The sequence below is a fragment of the Xenopus laevis genome, chromosome 8L (assembly GCF_017654675.1).
Source record: "Xenopus laevis strain J_2021 chromosome 8L, Xenopus_laevis_v10.1, whole genome shotgun sequence".
Taxonomy (NCBI): Eukaryota; Metazoa; Chordata; class Amphibia; order Anura; family Pipidae; genus Xenopus; species Xenopus laevis.
The window spans coordinates 79,532,621-79,549,962 of NC_054385.1; the positions used below are offsets into that span (position 1 = coordinate 79,532,621).

The 17,342-nt window shown below is 37.0% G+C and overlaps 1 protein-coding gene across 4 annotated transcripts in view; it reads right to left on the reverse strand.

The window, feature by feature from the left end:
- Positions 1 to 17,342, reverse strand: part of clmn.L (calmin (calponin-like, transmembrane) L homeolog) — a 69,388-nt gene that overhangs the window by 10,059 nt on the left and 41,987 nt on the right. For 3 of the 4 annotated variants that reach the window (XM_018230464.2, XM_018230463.2, XM_041573024.1), the window contains exons 2-4: positions 16,249 to 16,310; positions 2,524 to 2,619; positions 1,567 to 1,650 (exon numbers count right to left, since the gene is read on the reverse strand). In XM_018230464.2, coding sequence (XP_018085953.1) covers positions 1,567 to 1,650; positions 2,524 to 2,619; positions 16,249 to 16,310 — 242 coding nt within the window. Of the gene's footprint in view, positions 1 to 1,566; positions 1,651 to 2,523; positions 2,620 to 8,451; positions 8,524 to 16,248; positions 16,311 to 17,342 lie in introns of those variants that run through there. The other variant, XM_018230466.2, reaches the window with a different exon arrangement.

A 17,342-nucleotide genomic window follows, 5' to 3' on the forward strand; every position in this document is an offset into this window, starting at 1 on the left:
TATTACAACTAAAAAAAATACACTTATTGGTTCAAAAATGACATTATATATGGTAGAGTGAATTATTTGCAGTGTATAGTCCAAATTTGATTCGAATTTGAAAAAAATTTGCAAATTCGAATATTGAAATTTATCATGTGCTGTCTCTTTAAAAATTTGACTTCGACCATTCGCCATCTAAAACCTGCCGAATTGCTGTTTTAGCCTATGGGGGACCTCCTAGAATCTATTTGGAGTCAATTGGTGGACTTTGAAAAATCAAAGTTTTTTTGGGGAAAAACTTTGATTCGAATTCGATCTAATGTACTATTCCTTCGATTCATACAATTCAAATTCGGCCGAATACGGACATATTCGATTGAAAACTGACCTTTTCGACCAAAAAAAACTTTCGGTTAGTCTTCTTGAATTCGAATTTCAAAGTTTTTTCAATTGGAAATTTTACCCTTGATAAATATGCCCCAAACTATCAACTATGCAGTTAGTACTATGTTTCCAGTGCACAGTAGCTTGTTGACCAAATATTTTTCCCAAATTTTACCCAACATGGCCTAAAACGACCGATTTTAGCGAAGTCCGACCAATCCTTCGAAATTATCGTGCGGTTAGTGGGATTCGAACGATCGAACATCTTACGATTTTTCGGCCGACATCTGTCAGGAAATTGACCATTCGCCATCTAAAACCTGCCGAATTGCTGTTTTAGCCTATGGGGGACCTCCTAGAATCTATTTGGAGTCAATTGGTGGACTTTGAAAAATCAAAGTTTTTTTGGGGAAAAACTTTGATTCGAATTCGATCTAATGTACTATTCCTTCGATTCATACAATTCAAATTCGGCCGAATACGGACATATTCGATTGAAAACTGACCTTTTCGACCAAAAAAAACTTTCGGTTAGTCTTCTTGAATTCGAATTGCAAAGTTTTTTCAATTGGAAATTTTACCCTTGATAAATATGCCCCAAACTATCAACTATGCAGTTAGTACTATGTTTCCAGTGCACAGTAGCTTGTTGACCAAATATTTTTCCCAAATTTTACCCAACATGGCCTAAAACGACCGATTTTAGCGAAGTCCGACCAATCCTTCGAAATTATCGTGCGGTTAGTGGGATTCGAACGATCGAACATCTTACGATTTTTCGGCCGACATCTGTCAGGAAATTGAACGACCAGGTTAAAAAATCTTTGTCGGTCCCAGTGCAATCTATCTATGTTTGCAGGGCCAAGCAGGCAGCTACCCTCTTTTTTCCTGGCAAATTGGTCTTTTTAGTTGATGGACAATTCGTACTGTTCCGAGATAATTGTGGTCTCACGATGACGATTGGATCTTTTAAAAATCTCAACATCTATGGCCATCTTAAAAGCCCCTAATCTGTAAAGCTGATGATCAGATAGCAGAGAAGCAAGGAATATTGCATCACGTATACTTTATCTCACTCTGTACATCCAACTTGTACAATAAAACTGCTTATGGCTCTTAACGTACCTGAAATCTGTCAGCCATGACAGAGAATGCAATATAATTGTCTTGCTAGTGTATAAAAGCACTTAAGATACTTACATTGCTGTCTTCCAAAAACTTTAATGCTTTCGCAATGTTATTCAGTCGGAAAATGCGATGAGAAGATGGCTTGTGTACCTGGAGCTGAAACAGGGGGCATTTGATTTAAACTGATCACTGGGCAGAATTGAAATGAATTTGTATAACAAATGATGCAGGTAAGTCAGAAGAGCTGTCTCTGAGATATGCAGTGAATGTGCAATTGAAAGAAATTGAAAGAAATATGATGTCAAAAGGTGCATTAATTCACCAAACCCTATTGAGTTTTTGCAAAGTACAACTTTTTGCAGTGTCTTTATACATCAGAACACTGAGGGGCACATTTACTTAGCTCGAGTGAAGGATTAGAAGAAAAAATATTTTGAATTTCAAAGTATTTTTTTGGCTACTTCAACCATCGAATTGGCTTCTTCGACGTTCGACTTTGACTACGAATCGAGGGTTAATTAACGCTCGATATTCGACCAATAGTAAATGTGCCCCTTACTGTAACACATCAGTTTTTACAAGTGAGACTACAAGGGCCCATTCACACATCGAAAATCACATGAAAACAGCTCCACATTTGATATGATTATTAGTTATTTAACGCTGTGCAAGATACTGACCATGGATTAATCATGTTTTGCAGGCATGCGGAATATGAAACATACTGTAACTCCACATCCAAAGGCAACTTTTATCTGACACATTAAAAAAGGCACTTGTACTTTTCATATTTTCTAAATGCATTTCACTTTTCTAAATGCATTATCCCAGAGATTTCCGCCCCTGGTCCTTGCTGATCTGCAACTGCTAGTATCGCTTAACAGCCTTCACATATTTCTTCTTTGAGAAAAATCTCAGCAGTGCATTTATTATACTGAGCAATTTTTTTTCATTAACGTGTAACCAATCCAAATAAACCAAGGTAAAGAACATCATTAAATAAACCACAGCCCTGCTGCAAACACTCACCAGACTCTGGCCGGTCAGGACTTCCAGTAGCGCCATTAGGATTTTCCCATCTTGGATATCAATAAATAAATCTTTGACTTCAATAGGAGGATTGCACTGTTGAGAAGAAGAGAGGGATAATAGCTAAAAAAAATAAAGCCTGTAAAAGTTCATAGTTATCGTATGCTTTTCTGTATCCCTGTGTATTATTCACTGGATTTTGCCAACCCCAGATTTCATAAAAATAGTAACTGCTCACGTTAGAAAAGGAACACAGGTTAAGAGATAACAATATAAAGATTATAAATAACAACACAGAGGGCTTTAGATGAGGTCTGCTTTCGTAGATATAGTGGTGCTACTTGTCATCAAAGCAAGAAAAGTAAATAAAGAATAAAGCACACCAGTAACTGCAGATGGACACTAACATGACCTTCAATAACATGCAAGTCAGTTGGCACACTACACACAATTAGCCCAGAACGTAACAGGTATGGGATCCAATATCCAGAGACCTGTTATTCAGAAAGTTCTGACTAACAGGAAGCCCATCTTCCATAGATGCCATTTTAATCAAGTAATTAAATTTTTAAAAATAATTTCATTTTGAAACTAACTAGGATATAGATCTGATCCTTATTGAAGGAAAAACAATCCAAATGAATTTAATTAATGTTTAAATGTTTTTTTTTTGTAGATTTAACGTATGGTGATCCACATTACGGACAGACCCATTATGGAAAACCCCAGGCAGCGTCAGACTCAGGGGCCCCCCATACCATCCCCCGGGATAACCAGCCGTAAAGTCCTCTCTGCTGCCAAACCCCCACGCGCTTTTACCTGTTTTCGGCGCGTCAGTGTGACTGGGGTCAAGGAGGAAGGTAAGGAGAGGGAGTGCAGGGAGCTGGCCTGGGCTGACCCAAAGCATTCTGGATAACAGGTCCCATCCCTGTACCTGGTTAACGCAGGGCTCACATGCTCCTTAGTACATTAGTGTAAAGCATTACAATAAGTGCATGTAAACACAAGCACAGTGTGTCTTATTATGGGTCCAATACTATTTATATTGTAGTCACTAACATTCATAAACTAGGTTAACTGTATGCTTTCTTGCTTTCCATTTTCATTCTAATCTGCCTATTAGGGATAGAGTTGCCTATGGTGGTATACACCCTCTATCCATATGTCATAGGCCTAAATCATGGATACAAAGAGGGTTAGGAATTACTGAAAAAAAGTGTATTTAGGGCGAATTGACAAGGCAAAACTGTCTATGACCTGAGTGGATTAGGGTGGGGTATTATATGTTCCAATTTATCTCAGCAGGTAATGCTGCAAGGTATACTTTTAATTCATGCTTATACCTATCCACACATGTATATAAAGCAGGGCCTTGCTATCCATAATTTATATATTACCTTTGAATATAGGGAAGTGATAATATTTGACTGCATATTTAATCTCCCTAGCTTCTACAATAGTGCTACCAAACTTGCCCGCCATAGTGTATGATAACTTACTATCTGAAGTTCTCATGTCACATGGGCATAAAGGACATAGAGCTACAAGCTCAAATATTTATAAATCAAATATATATAATTACTTTCACTTTCCATTCAGCACATCCTAGATGTCGCTGCTCTCCCCACATTCCCCGTCTCTCTTGGAGATGAACATCAGGTCCCCCATTCTGGTGCACAAACAAGATTCTGAGATGATACAAGGCTTGTCTTAATAACAGTGTCCACAAAATGGCTCCTGACAGCTTGCTATAATTATGAATTCCCAGACTGAAGGAAACAAGATTCAAATAATTTATATAGTGTAATTAAAGTTCTCTTGACTAACGTAATTTGCAATAATTTTTTTGGGTGACAGGTCCCCTTTAAACAAGATTGATCAGTATCTAGTGCAGCAGGGGTGTCCAAACTTTTTGCAATGAGGGCCAGGGTGAAAATGTGTGGGGGCCGACCATTCAGTCTGACATTCTTTGAACAATTAACATCATTTAACTCATTTAAACAAGGAATCGCCTAGCTGTGGCAGTAATATTTGGGCACAATAGTGAAATGATCTGCCACTTGGTCTATACTGATGCCTGTGTGCTGAAGGTGTTAGCAATAGACACGTACTGGCATGAAGTTTACTGTATTGGCACCTTCAGCCCTGGAGTATGTGAAGCAGTGCATCACTACGTGCCAGTACGTGTCTATTGCTAACACCTTCAGCACACAGGCAGCAGTATAGACCTAGTGGCAGATCATTTCACTAATGTGCCCAAATATTACTGCTACGGCTAGGCGATTCCTGATTGCACTGTGCTGGCGGGCCGCATTATTATTAATTTCATGATGGAGGCTGAGGGCCAGTGTAAGTATTTGAAGACCGGACGCTTTTGGCCCCCGGGCCACACTTTGGACATGCCTAATCTAGTGGCTCTGCAAGGATTGTTACAAAATATTGCCATCTATCAACAAAATAAAACTGAAATTTCATCCCAATTAAAATTCACACAGTTACAAGGGATCTACTATCTGGAATGAATGGGACCTGTGGTTTTCCAGATAAGAGACCTTTTTGTAATTTAGAACCCTGTACCTTAAGTCTGCTAAAAATCATTTAAAGGGGTGTATGACCTTTAAAGGGATACCGTCATGGGAAAAAAATTTTTTTTCAAAATGAATCAGTTAAAAGTGCTGCTCCAGCAGGATTCTGCACTGAAATCCATTTCTCAAAAGAGCAAACAGATTTTTTTAAATTCAATTTTTAAATCTGATATGGGGCTAGACATTTTGTCAATTTCCAAGCTGCCCCTGGTCATGTGACTTGTGCCTGCACTTTAGGAGAGAAATGCTTTCAGGCAGGCTGCTGTTTTTCCTTCTCAATGTAACTGAATTTGTCTCAGTGGGACATGAGTTTTTACTATTGAGTGTTGTTCTTAGATCTACTAGGCAGCTGTTATCTTGTGTTAGGGAGATGTTATCTGGTTACCTTCCCATTGTTCTGTTGTTTGGCTGCTAGGGGGAGGGAAGGGAGGGGGTAGATATCAATCCAACTTGCAGTACAGCAGTAAAGAGTGATTGAAGTTTATCAGAGCACAAGTCACATGACCAGGGGCAGCTGGGAAATTGACAAAATGTCTAGCCCCATGTCAAATTTCAAAATGGAATATAAAAAAATCTACCGTATTTGCTCTTTTGAGAAATGGATTTCAGTGCAGAATTCTGCTGGAGCAGCACTATTAACTGATTCATTTTGAAAAAAAATTTTTCCCCATGACAGTATCCCTTTAAAGTAAATTTTATTATGTTATAGAAAGACCAGTTCTAAGCAATTTTTCAATTGGTTTTCATTATTTTTTTTTTTTATAGTTTTATAGTTATTTGCCTTTTTCTTCTGACTCTTTGCAGCTTTCAAATGGGCGTCACTGACTCCCTTCTAAAAAATCAAATGCTCGGTAAGGCTACAAATGTATTGTTATTGTTACTTTTTATTACTGATCCTTCTATTCAGGCCCTCTCATATTTATATTCCAGTCTCTTATTCAAATCAATGCATGGTTGCTAGGGGAATTTGGAGATTAGTTACCAGATTGCTTAAGATGCAAATTTGAAGAGCTGCTGAATAAAAAGCTAAATAACTCAAAAACCTTCAATAATAAAAAATTAAAATTGCAAATTGTCTCAAAATATCACTCTCTACATCATACTAAAAGTTATCTCAAAGGTAACCACTTTAAACATTTTAATAAAACCCAATAGGAGTGTGTGGCCACCGTTTTGAGTTCATGCAGCTTAGTTAAGTAAAAGGTACTGTTTTATGGTAACAGAGAAATAACATTTAAAAATTAAATTTTCTTAAAATGGACTCTAGGGGAGATGACCTTCCCATAATTCTGGTTCTAGTAATTCTAGTTTCCTGGTAATGGGTTTCCGAATAAGAGACCCCTGTACAATGAACCTAAGGTTTTAGGGTAGGCCTACACAGGCGTTTTTGGCGCGATCCGACACGCTACACAAAAACGCAGGCGTCAAGTCGGATGTGATGGAAATAAGGTAAGATATACAAATGTTGGACAATATCGCAGCGTTGATCCGACGCGACTGTCGGATGCAGATACAGCGCTGCAACACCATTCGACAATGCTATTGCTTAACTTATTTCCGTTGCATCGAATTGCGCAGAAAACGCCCGTGTAGTCCTTCCCTAAGTCACACCTCGGCATATATAAGTGGAAGGAAAAAAAAATTCTAATGCAAAAGAAAAAATGGAGTTCACATATTATGTCACGTTATTGTGCTATCATTAAACGTCTGCAAAAAACAAAATCCTCCTCTTTTACTTGCAGAATAACCAAGCCCAGAAGCACGCTATACACAAATTTTTGCAAGCATTAAAAGAACCTACAGTCATCAAAATAAAAAAAGAATCGACTTTTGTGGAAAGTACTGCCGTTTGGAGAAACTATGCAAAAAAAACTACTTTTTAAAAAGTCTTTGTGTAATGAAGTAAATTGTAATTCTAAGCAAGTTTCCAATATAAGTTGCACATCAATTAGCATTTTCTGTTGTTTGGGAGTTAAATGTAAATGCAATTGCTAATTAAAAGCAGTTATCTGTGGACTGTTTGTATTCCATGCACTAGTGGCTAATTAAAAAACCTGGAGAAGAAATTACTTAAAACCAAAAACATTTAATTCACGTATATTGAAATGTTGCTTATAATTACATTTTGTCTCCTTACAGGAAAACTGTTTTTTGAGTAGAGAACCCTTTAAGCATATATGTTAAGGGTTAATGTACCAATTTTTTTTACAGTGTTCTGTTGTTTATTGCCATACAGCCAGACAACAAGGGGTTCGTTTTATTTTTCATATTTTACCATTTAACCAGAAACAAACTCGTCCTAACTCCCATCCACAAAATTGGCTAATATACTAAACAAAAAAGACCTAATATATCACTGGATATTAGTTTACAAGTTTAGAATTTCTAAGAAGTGTCTTGCCACACTCTATATTTGTGTAATCCTTTGTTTAGATGAAGAGTCACCTTCAAGGCTTATATAGGTATGGGGTCTGGGGTTTTCTGGATAACAGATCTTTCTGTGATTTGGATTACGTAAACATTAAATAAACACAATAGGCTTGTTCTGCTTCCAATAAGGATTAATTATATCTTAGTTTGGATCAAGTACAAGCTACTGTTTTATTATTACAAAGAACAATAAAATCATGGATTATTTGGATAAAATGGAGTCTGGAGATGGGCTTTCCATAATTTGGAGCTTTCTGGATAATGGGTTTCTGGATAAGTGGTCCCATACCTGTACGGTTTTATTAATACAGAGGAAAAAAATTAAAAAATGTATCCAAAAATTTGGATTATTTGTATAAAATGGAGTCTATGGAGGATGGCCTTTCCGAAATTCAGAGCTTTCTGGATAACGGATTTTTGGATAATAGATCCCATACCCCTAGTTCATTATAATATAAGGTATATAATAAGGTAATGCCAAATATCCACTGGATGCCCTAGCCTATAAAAACAATTACATCCCGTACACAAAAAAAGAAAAGCTTTACTGTTAAATCTGTAAGGTTTTCCACAAGATTCTTCTAGAAATTGCTTTCTGTCAAAGTCAGACACAAACTGCACTGCTCCTGTGTTTTGGCCCCCATGTCGTATGATGTAAATAAAGATAACATATGACTCCATGTAAGTAGGAATGTCAGAATTCTCACATGTGGCAGGCTCTGCTCTGTCAAAGTACAACATTCCAGAGTAGTCTTTCATCAATCATTGAGCATTGCCTTGCCTTCCATAATGTTCAGTGGCACTAATCCAAAGAATCTATCATGTACCCTGACCCAGCAGCCTTAATATGGAGGGAGGTGCTGTCGGGGAGACATGTGGCCCTGGAGCACTGATGCAAGCCAGAAGTACAAACCTTGCTTTGCCTAAAAGACACAAAGCACAATCCTGCCTCTCATTTATTCCATTGACCTGGGAAGTCTCATTCAAAGCAGCAGATCATGTTTGGAAATACTTCCCCACATGAGAATTCACAGCTGCAACATAAACCAGTAACGAGTAGGAAAGCAAACAGGCTATGTAACTTATTGACTTAAAAACGCCACTTTATAATGCAAAGGTACCAAACTGTTTTTTGTTTTTTTTTGTCAGGAAGCTTTTTATTCTTTACCAAAAGGTAGTCTTCCTTCACATATATAAGATGTTTTTTTAATTTTCATTCCTGTTAGTTTTAGGAGACATACTGTATAGCTTAATTAAAAACCCTCCTAATCTTGTTGACAGTAATAAATAAAGAGTCAGATTCAATACAGTGAGAAATAATTTTTTCCCTGAATTGGATCTGGCTCGATATATGGTCTGGTTTTACTAAACTTTTTTTGCTAAAAATTAATACAACCTTTAAAAAATGGCCCCTTTATTACAGCTCCCTATAGATCTGCTATGATCCCTTCCCCTGTTTCAAATGAGGGGTGGGTGTGTCCTAACAGTCCCTGACAGATGCACAGTAAGAGGGGGATAGCCAATCATAGCCCTGCAGTCACATAAGCAAAGACAGGCTTCAGTTTCCTATCAGGTCAGCCTAGCTGCTGATTGGTACAGCAGTATACTGAGTGCCGCTGGCTCCTCTGCACAGCCTGGGAAAGAAAGGAGCACAAAGTGGAACAGATGGGTGGGAATAGTAGGGTTTTGGAAAAAATTTCCATAATTAACCAGAAAAATACCTTTTTAAACACATTCCTTCTATATTTTAAAGCATATAATGCACTGACACGTTCTTGTTTTTCACACAATATGTCTTCTTTAATAGTACAGATATGGGACCTGGAGTTTTCTGGATAAAAGATTTTGCCATAATTTGGATCACCATTTTAAGTTGACTAAAATAATATAACTATTAAATAAACTCAATATACTTGTTTTGCCTCCTGTAAGGATTATTATATTTTAGTTGGATCAATAACAAGGTACTGTTTTATTATTAAAGAGAAAAATGAAATCATTCATAAAAAATTTAAATGATTTGATTAAAATGGAGTCTATGGAACTTCTTGTAATTTGGAGCTTTTTTAATAACAGGTTTCCAGATAAAGTATCCTATACCTGTATATATAATGGAAAAATATCCCTCTGGTGGTATACCTAAAAAATCTAAATTTTTAACCTATGGGTTAACCTATGAGTTAACCTATGGGTTACCCTATGGGCTATTTAGGGTGGGTCTCCATGATCTCCTACTTTAAAAAATAGTCAATATTAAGGGCAGATTTATGAAAAATTGGTTTAAAAATATGTGCCGGTATCTTGAAACCTAGTCAGGATTTATTAAAGAAAAAAAAACACAGAAACTTGCCTAGTAAAAGATAGTAAGTTTCTACAGAAGTCATCGGGAATTGCCTCTAACAACTTTAATTATTTGCCTTGTTTATTAAAACATTAAGATTTTCAGCCTCGATGTAATAGAATAGAACAATGTTTCTCACTTGTGTGCAAGAAAATAAACCTTTTTTCAGTTGGGCTTATATGGTGCAAAAACATTATCAGAACTTCCAAAACGATATATGAATGTATTTATGTTAACACAGAAAAGACACCATAATAGTAAAGCTGGCCACAGACGCAAAGATCCAATTGTACGAATCAACTTACGATCAGACTTCCCCATCTCCCGACCTGCCACTTACCATTCCGATCAAATAAAGTAGTAAAAGAACAGATCAGCCGATGTTCTGCCCCTGACAGCAATCGTATGAAAGTTATGTCCGACAAAAGCTGGTGACAGTCTCCCTCTGAAAATCGTACGATCGGCAATACACGCATAGATATTATCGGCAGCCGACAGAAATCTTTTAACCTGTCCGATCAACCAAGCGACAGATCTCCGCCGGACGAAAAATGTCGGGACTCTCCACACACGGTCCGATCTTTGCGTCTATGGCCAGCTTTAGTCTCTGGCTCATAGAAACCATTTCCCAACACTTGCTTGTTCACTTTGTTTTGAAGTGATAGATTCTGGGACTTGGGAGCACATTTATTAAACCTCAATTTTTTCTGGTCGAGGTTTGAAAAAAAAATTTAATTTTTAAAAGCTGTTAAAAATCCTAAAAATAGTCAATGGCAGATGTCCCTGAAGTTTTTTCTTGACATCATGATCTGCACTGGATAATCTATAAAATTCGGGGTTTTTGGCCGATAATCCGAAAAAAGTAGAGTTTGATTAAAAAAAAACTCGATAAAATTGAGTTTTTGGAGTGTCAATCGTATTTTATTGTGAAGTTTTGCCGTTCCAATTTTTTCGAGAAAAATTATTGATGAATGTGTTAAAATCGTAGAAGTAACTTTGATCAGATTTGTTTCCTTAAAAAAAGAGATTAATTTGAGTTTTAGTAAATGTGCCCCTTAAAGTTCCTCTGTTCTCTGTAGTGGGTGGTGCCCAGATTTACTGTAAAGTAGAAGGACTTTAACTCCCATAATCCATCACTTCATAATTGAACAAGGATTGGAAGGGGTTAGATCAGTCTGTGAACCAAAGTGTGGTGGGGGGAATTGCCCACTTCAGCAGAACCAGATTATTATGCTTTTCTTTCAATCACAATGCTACGCAATATGTTGGCGCTATATAAATACATGTTAATAATAATAAATCTGTCGAATGAGGTATACCGCTGTAAAAAAAGTACATTTTTATTTGTTTTTGGAAGTTCAGAAAGTGTTTATGCATAATCCCAACTGAATGACCTCATGTCATATAGAGAGATATATTTTAACTTTAATTAAAATTTGAATGACAAACAATAAAATCGTCTACTTATCGTTACATTTATGGGGTGCAAACAATCACAACATTTACAATTGTTATCATCCCAATAGGTTTTAAAATTTTAGTCATGAAATGATGAAATCGATCAGTGGATGGGACAATTAAATTAATGATTGTTAAACAAATGTTCACTGTGCATGGCTTTATTTTGAATGGTTGGCTTAAATGTGTAAGTAAACATAGGAACAAATAGCTGTCAGTTAATATAGTAAATGTATGATCTTGCAGCCAACATGACTAAAGATACTACAAAAGTCTCTTCACATATTGTTAACCATCGATGGATGAATCATGTGTTAAAACAATCATTTTCAGGGAGTAGATGTAGGACCAGCTTTATTGTGCCTGTAGAAAGGAATTGAAACTGGAGGTCCACTGAGGTTGTGACTGAACTGAATAAATGACTATTTCATGTAAATATGTTTACATTACCAGGTGCCACATAATAATTGCAGGTAAAGTTGCTGTACCGTGTTAGCCAGCAAAAATGTTACAGGGCAACCCTTTTGAAATAAAAATTAACAAAAGTGGTATAAAGGTCTTTGACCCACATTATCTTGTACCTTATCTGCTTGTCTCTTGCAGATCCCCTCGTAAATGACTTTGACACCTTACACATTGATTGATATTCCTTTTTGTTGGTCATTGACCTATGAGCTGAATGTTGTAAATATACCAGAGAACACCACAGCTTCATTGTAATCAGCTTGAAAGCTTGCTATGATTATATAAGGCAGGGGTCCCCAACCTTTTTTACTCATGAGCCACATTCAAATGTAAAAAAGAGTTGGGGAGCAACACAAACATGGAGTGCCAAATAATAGCTGTAATTGGTTATTTGGTAGCCCCTATGTGGACTGGCAGCTACAGGAGACTCTACTTGGCACTATACTTAGTTTTTATACAATAAAACTTGCCTCCAAGCCTGGAATTCAAAAATAATCACCTGCTTTGAGGCCACTGAGAGCAACATCCAAGGGGTTGGGGAGCAACATGTTACTCACGAGCTACTGGTTGGGGATCACCGATATAAGGTATCACCTTTATACCACTTTTGTTATTTTTTATTTCAAAAGGGTTGCTCTGTAACAGGTGCCACATATAAAGCCATTTCTAGAGTGAGACTATGATATATTCTGCTCTCACAAGCCATTTGTGCATTATACACAAGTTATACACAAGACGAGCAATTTTTGTGTCAATTCTGTACTTCCTTTTTCCAGAACCCCTGCTTTTTAATGAATGGAGGAATAAATGTATCATGGCTCATTAACAATGGTAACCCGATTTACATAAATGATTGGAGGCACGCTCAGTTTTTGTCCTTATGTGCCAGTTTAATTCTGAACTAATGAGGACGAGGAATGCTAAATACTATATTAGTTAATACCAGTCCTAAACAAGGAGAGTGTATGAAGGAAAGATATTTGGGACTGAACCCACAATTTATCACATTTTATAATGTATTGATTGAACTGTTTGAATGCCATGCATACATTAAATGCTATTGGAAAGCTATTTGCATGAATAAAAATACCTATGAGGCACGGCATGATTTGCATCTGTTTCCTACACTATACACTTTTGTATTCATTGAACAAATGCCATTATCAAATAGAATATAGTAACATTCCATATTACTATCCTAATGTAAATAAAGCAAGTGACTTGCATTGGTATGCCATAAATAGTACGTTATGTACAGCTTTTGTAAAAACACACATGTAGATAAAATCTTTTCTAGGCTTTCCCAGCAATTGTCATAGAGAGCAAGAGAAGAGGTGTAATGAGAACTGAATGCCAGTGGAAACGCTCTGGGCAAACATTCCAGGTGCACCTCCTGAGGGATACCTATATTAACTAATTGGATATTCTCATTTCTGCATTTAGCTGTAACCAGAAGCAGATAAGTTAATAAGCCCATGGTTGCCCAGTTGCAACTGGGGAACAAAGTAATTCCTGCTTATAACTAAGGGATGCAATACACAGCAGTTTCATTAAGACTCAAGATAAGGCAGAGCTGATCATTGCTGTTTTCCAGACAAACAATGATTGCACCAGCTCGGGGATCTTTTCTTTCCAGCGATACCTTTAGTAGACTTGGGCTTGAGCATGCACAGGATACCTTGCATAGGTACCGGCTTGCACAGTATTGTAACATTTACAACTTGTCTAATAAAATATAGCCACCAATCAGCAGGCAGCATTTCCTGTTCAGCTGCTCGAAAAACAAACATCTCATTGGTTGCTATGGGTTACTCCATTTATTTCATAAAAGGTTTGACCTTTTATCCAGAAATCGAATTGTCCTCATAATTACGACTATAATTATATCATATTGTTTTTATCCAACAGCAGGATCTGCTTACTATTTAATCCAATTGTTAAGCACATAAAAGATGCTGCTATTTCTAGGTTAGACTATGATCTCCCATACACACTAGTGAAATACCTTAATAGACCATATATTTTAAGCCAGACAAGGTGAACAAGTCCAGGTGAAAGCAACAGGCAATAGGAAGCACAGCAGTCAAGGGGGAGCAATGGTGATATAATTCAATTGACATTTTTTAAATACTGTATATTGTGTAACATAACTCAATGGAGGTAGTACTGGAGATTACTAGCATTTGGCACACTGATTTCTATTAAAGGTTTAGAAAACAGAATTCATGTTTTATGGACTAATTTAAACTGACCTAATTTGATATAATCATGTTTAGGGTTTAATATATGGACTCCCATGAAAAGTTAAAAGGATCAATGAATAGTGTCAGTGGCTGTATTCACCTTCAACAGGGTAATTCCAATATCAGGGTCCCTTCTGTCCTATCTGGGGCAGCAGATATGATGCCACCCTATATACCTTACCACTGTAAGTTTGGACTAGGGTGAGGGGGGCAAATAGTTAGTGCAGAAGGGGCAATAATATGCTGTATTACACAAATCTCTCATTTAAAAAAAAAAATGGAAAATTTTCTCTTACGTTTATTAGGGGGTGTTTTTTTTTCCCTACCCCAAGTGCTTCCTAAGGCAACCTTCTCATCTTGCTTCATGGTTTTATATAAGCAGTATCCAAATGTTAGTATGTTGAAACATTATGGAGGCTAACAAGCACAGGTTTATTACATCTCAAATGAATTTACACAGAGTATTGCTGCACTTTGCATCTTGCTCTGGGATATTAGGCAGAGTGGCAAACAAAGAGCTCTGCTGAAGCTCTGCTCTGCTGCCACTTCCTAATTTGATGCACAGATTAGACATGATAGGGGGCTCTCATGTGCCTCTTCTTATGCATGCAATGCTGTTAAACACAGGCAGCACAGTATTCATGGGAGAAGCACAGGTCGGTGCGCTTCATTCTGGAGCACAAAAGTTGCTTCTAAGATTTGTGGGCAGGATGTGCATCATGGCCTATAGATGAGCCCTACTAAATTTTGAGCTGTATTCAAGAAGATGTACTGCCTGCTTTTTGTGGTCTGTGCAATAAACTAGTGTTTATAAGTTGAGCCCGTTCCCTGTTGCAGTGTTTGTTAGTGGTATTGCCATATCTATATATTTTGGGCTGTTTATTTTTCTATTTTAAACTGTACAGTGTAATGTTGTTCCATCCATCTATCCATGTAAGTATGTTAAATGTTAATTTTAATATGCATTAGCAGCTTAGCACTAACCCTGCACTGGGTTATCACATACAGCACAATGAGTGGAATGGAAAACAAACCTTATTTATACGTTCTTCAATAACCTACAGTTTTAGTAGGGTAATTAGAAAGAGTGAAAAAAAGAAATTTGCTATACTAAACGTGTTACACTAAAGCTATACAGCACCTGTGAAATGATCAATCAAAGTGCTGTAATTTAGGCATATATTACCTAATGTTAGTTTGTGCAATTTCATGCGTGAGTATATTTTATTATAGGATTAGTGTTGCTTGGTATGTTAAATGGGCCTATTATATTTTCTGTCATTTTAGCAGCAAAAAGAATATCTGCTGGTTCATGGATAACCCCAGGGTAAATTTTCTCACAATTCCTCTAAGTGATTTGGCTTGACAGTTAAACTGAACACACAGACATTAGCAGGCAGAGCTTTGGTAGAGGGTGTTTATTTTTTTTCCTTTGTGGAAGCAAAAAAGGAGAGAAAAAACACTTCCAGACAAACCGGCCCTTGTGCCTGCAATGTTCCTAAGACTTCATGGGGCTGGTATGAGAGAATAAACATAGACCAGAAGGTTTCTGTATGATCTAATTATTGTTAGCGTGCTAATATCTTTTTCAGATGCCAAATACTTGTAAAACTCTTGACAGCCGTCAGCCACAGTTATCCGTGGGTGCAAAGATCAATCCGCCGAGGCTCTTGTACTGTTGTCATAGCGGCTTTAACTGAGATCCAACAGTAGGAAATAGATGTACTTGGCTTACAAAAGCCACTGAAAGCTTCAGAAGTTCTTGTCATACATATTCCACTTGCGCACAAGGAAAAAAGAAATATCTGAGAGTGGTAATAAGCTTTCATTTACTCTGGTCACTGCCATAGAAGTGTAAATCTACATTGATAATGGTGTGAAAGCAAAGCAGAAATTAATACTAAAAGTCCAAACTTCTTGGGCAATGAAACAAAATAATGCAAGAATAAATGCATTTAAGAGAATAATGCAAATTATAGGTGCACATCCATATTGGTGCCATAATATTAACTGAAGTTCCTTTTGTTGAACAATTGAAGGGGAGAAGAGATGCAAATATGCAAAATAGCCTCAGTGAATATGCAGACTGAGGAGTAGAAGTGTGTAAGTTCTTTGGAACCAGTCTGATTTGGTAGGACTGTACCACTGTCCCAGTTTCTCACCAGGCAAGCAGGGAAAGGCAGTGGTTTGGCAGTTACTTTACCTTTTCCAAATGGAGGTTTATCCACCGGGTGAAGGTTCTCTTCTGCACATTTTCTCTTTCAACTGCAAAGAAAAACAAAGTATGAGACTGTTTTAATTTTAAAAAATTAGATAAATTCAACTTTTAGTAAATACCCCCCCTAATTGTTATGTAGAAAGTTTACAGTTTACAGTTAATTTTCACTTGTTATTATTTGGGATTTTTGAGTTTTTTAGCTTTATTAAGCAGCTCTGCAGTTTGCAGTTTTAGCAATTTTAGTAATGTGATTGCTTGGGTCCAAATTAGCATAGCAACCATGCACTGATTTAAATAGGAGACTAAAATATGAATAGGGGAGGGTCTGAATAGAAACACGAGTAAGAAAGAGGAGCAATAACAATAAACTGTAACCTTACAGAACATTTGTTTTTAGATGGGGTCAGTGACCCCCATTTGAGAGCAGGTAAAAGTCAGGAGAAGAAGGCAAATAATTCAAAAACTATAAAAAAGAACAAAGAAAAAACCATTCTATAACATACGAAAATTAACTTAAAGGTGAACCACCCCTTTAAGTCCTTGCAGTAACAAAGTTAATATTACAGCACCACGGAAGCTATTACAAAAGGCAACACAGACTGTGCTGTAATTCTTTTTTTCAAGTCACCTGAGGTGATGAATAGAAGCTTTCTAAGGTTCAATAAAACAGGTTCACTGTACATCCAAGCTTTTCATTAAGCCATTATGTCTTCACCTCTGTAGAGTAACATATGCATGTATGCCAAATCAGTAATCATGCATTCTACTGTACAGAGCACAAGGGTGATAGGCTTCCTGCTCCTTGTACAATGTGCTATGTTTCTACACATATCTTCAGCTATTCCATTGGGCACTGTAAAAAGAGCAGAGCTTGGGAACTAAATGTATTCCATAGGTCTGCTTTCTGCTAATGAGGCTGACTTGTCATCACCACAAAGCATATTTATTTCCTCTAATAACCAAATGCTCATTTACATTGCCCTTTTTGCTTTTATTCCAAGTTAGCCATTGCCAACAACTGCAAACTGTGCATATTACCAAAATACTAACTGGTTTATGTGGCTGTAAGCACTGTATAT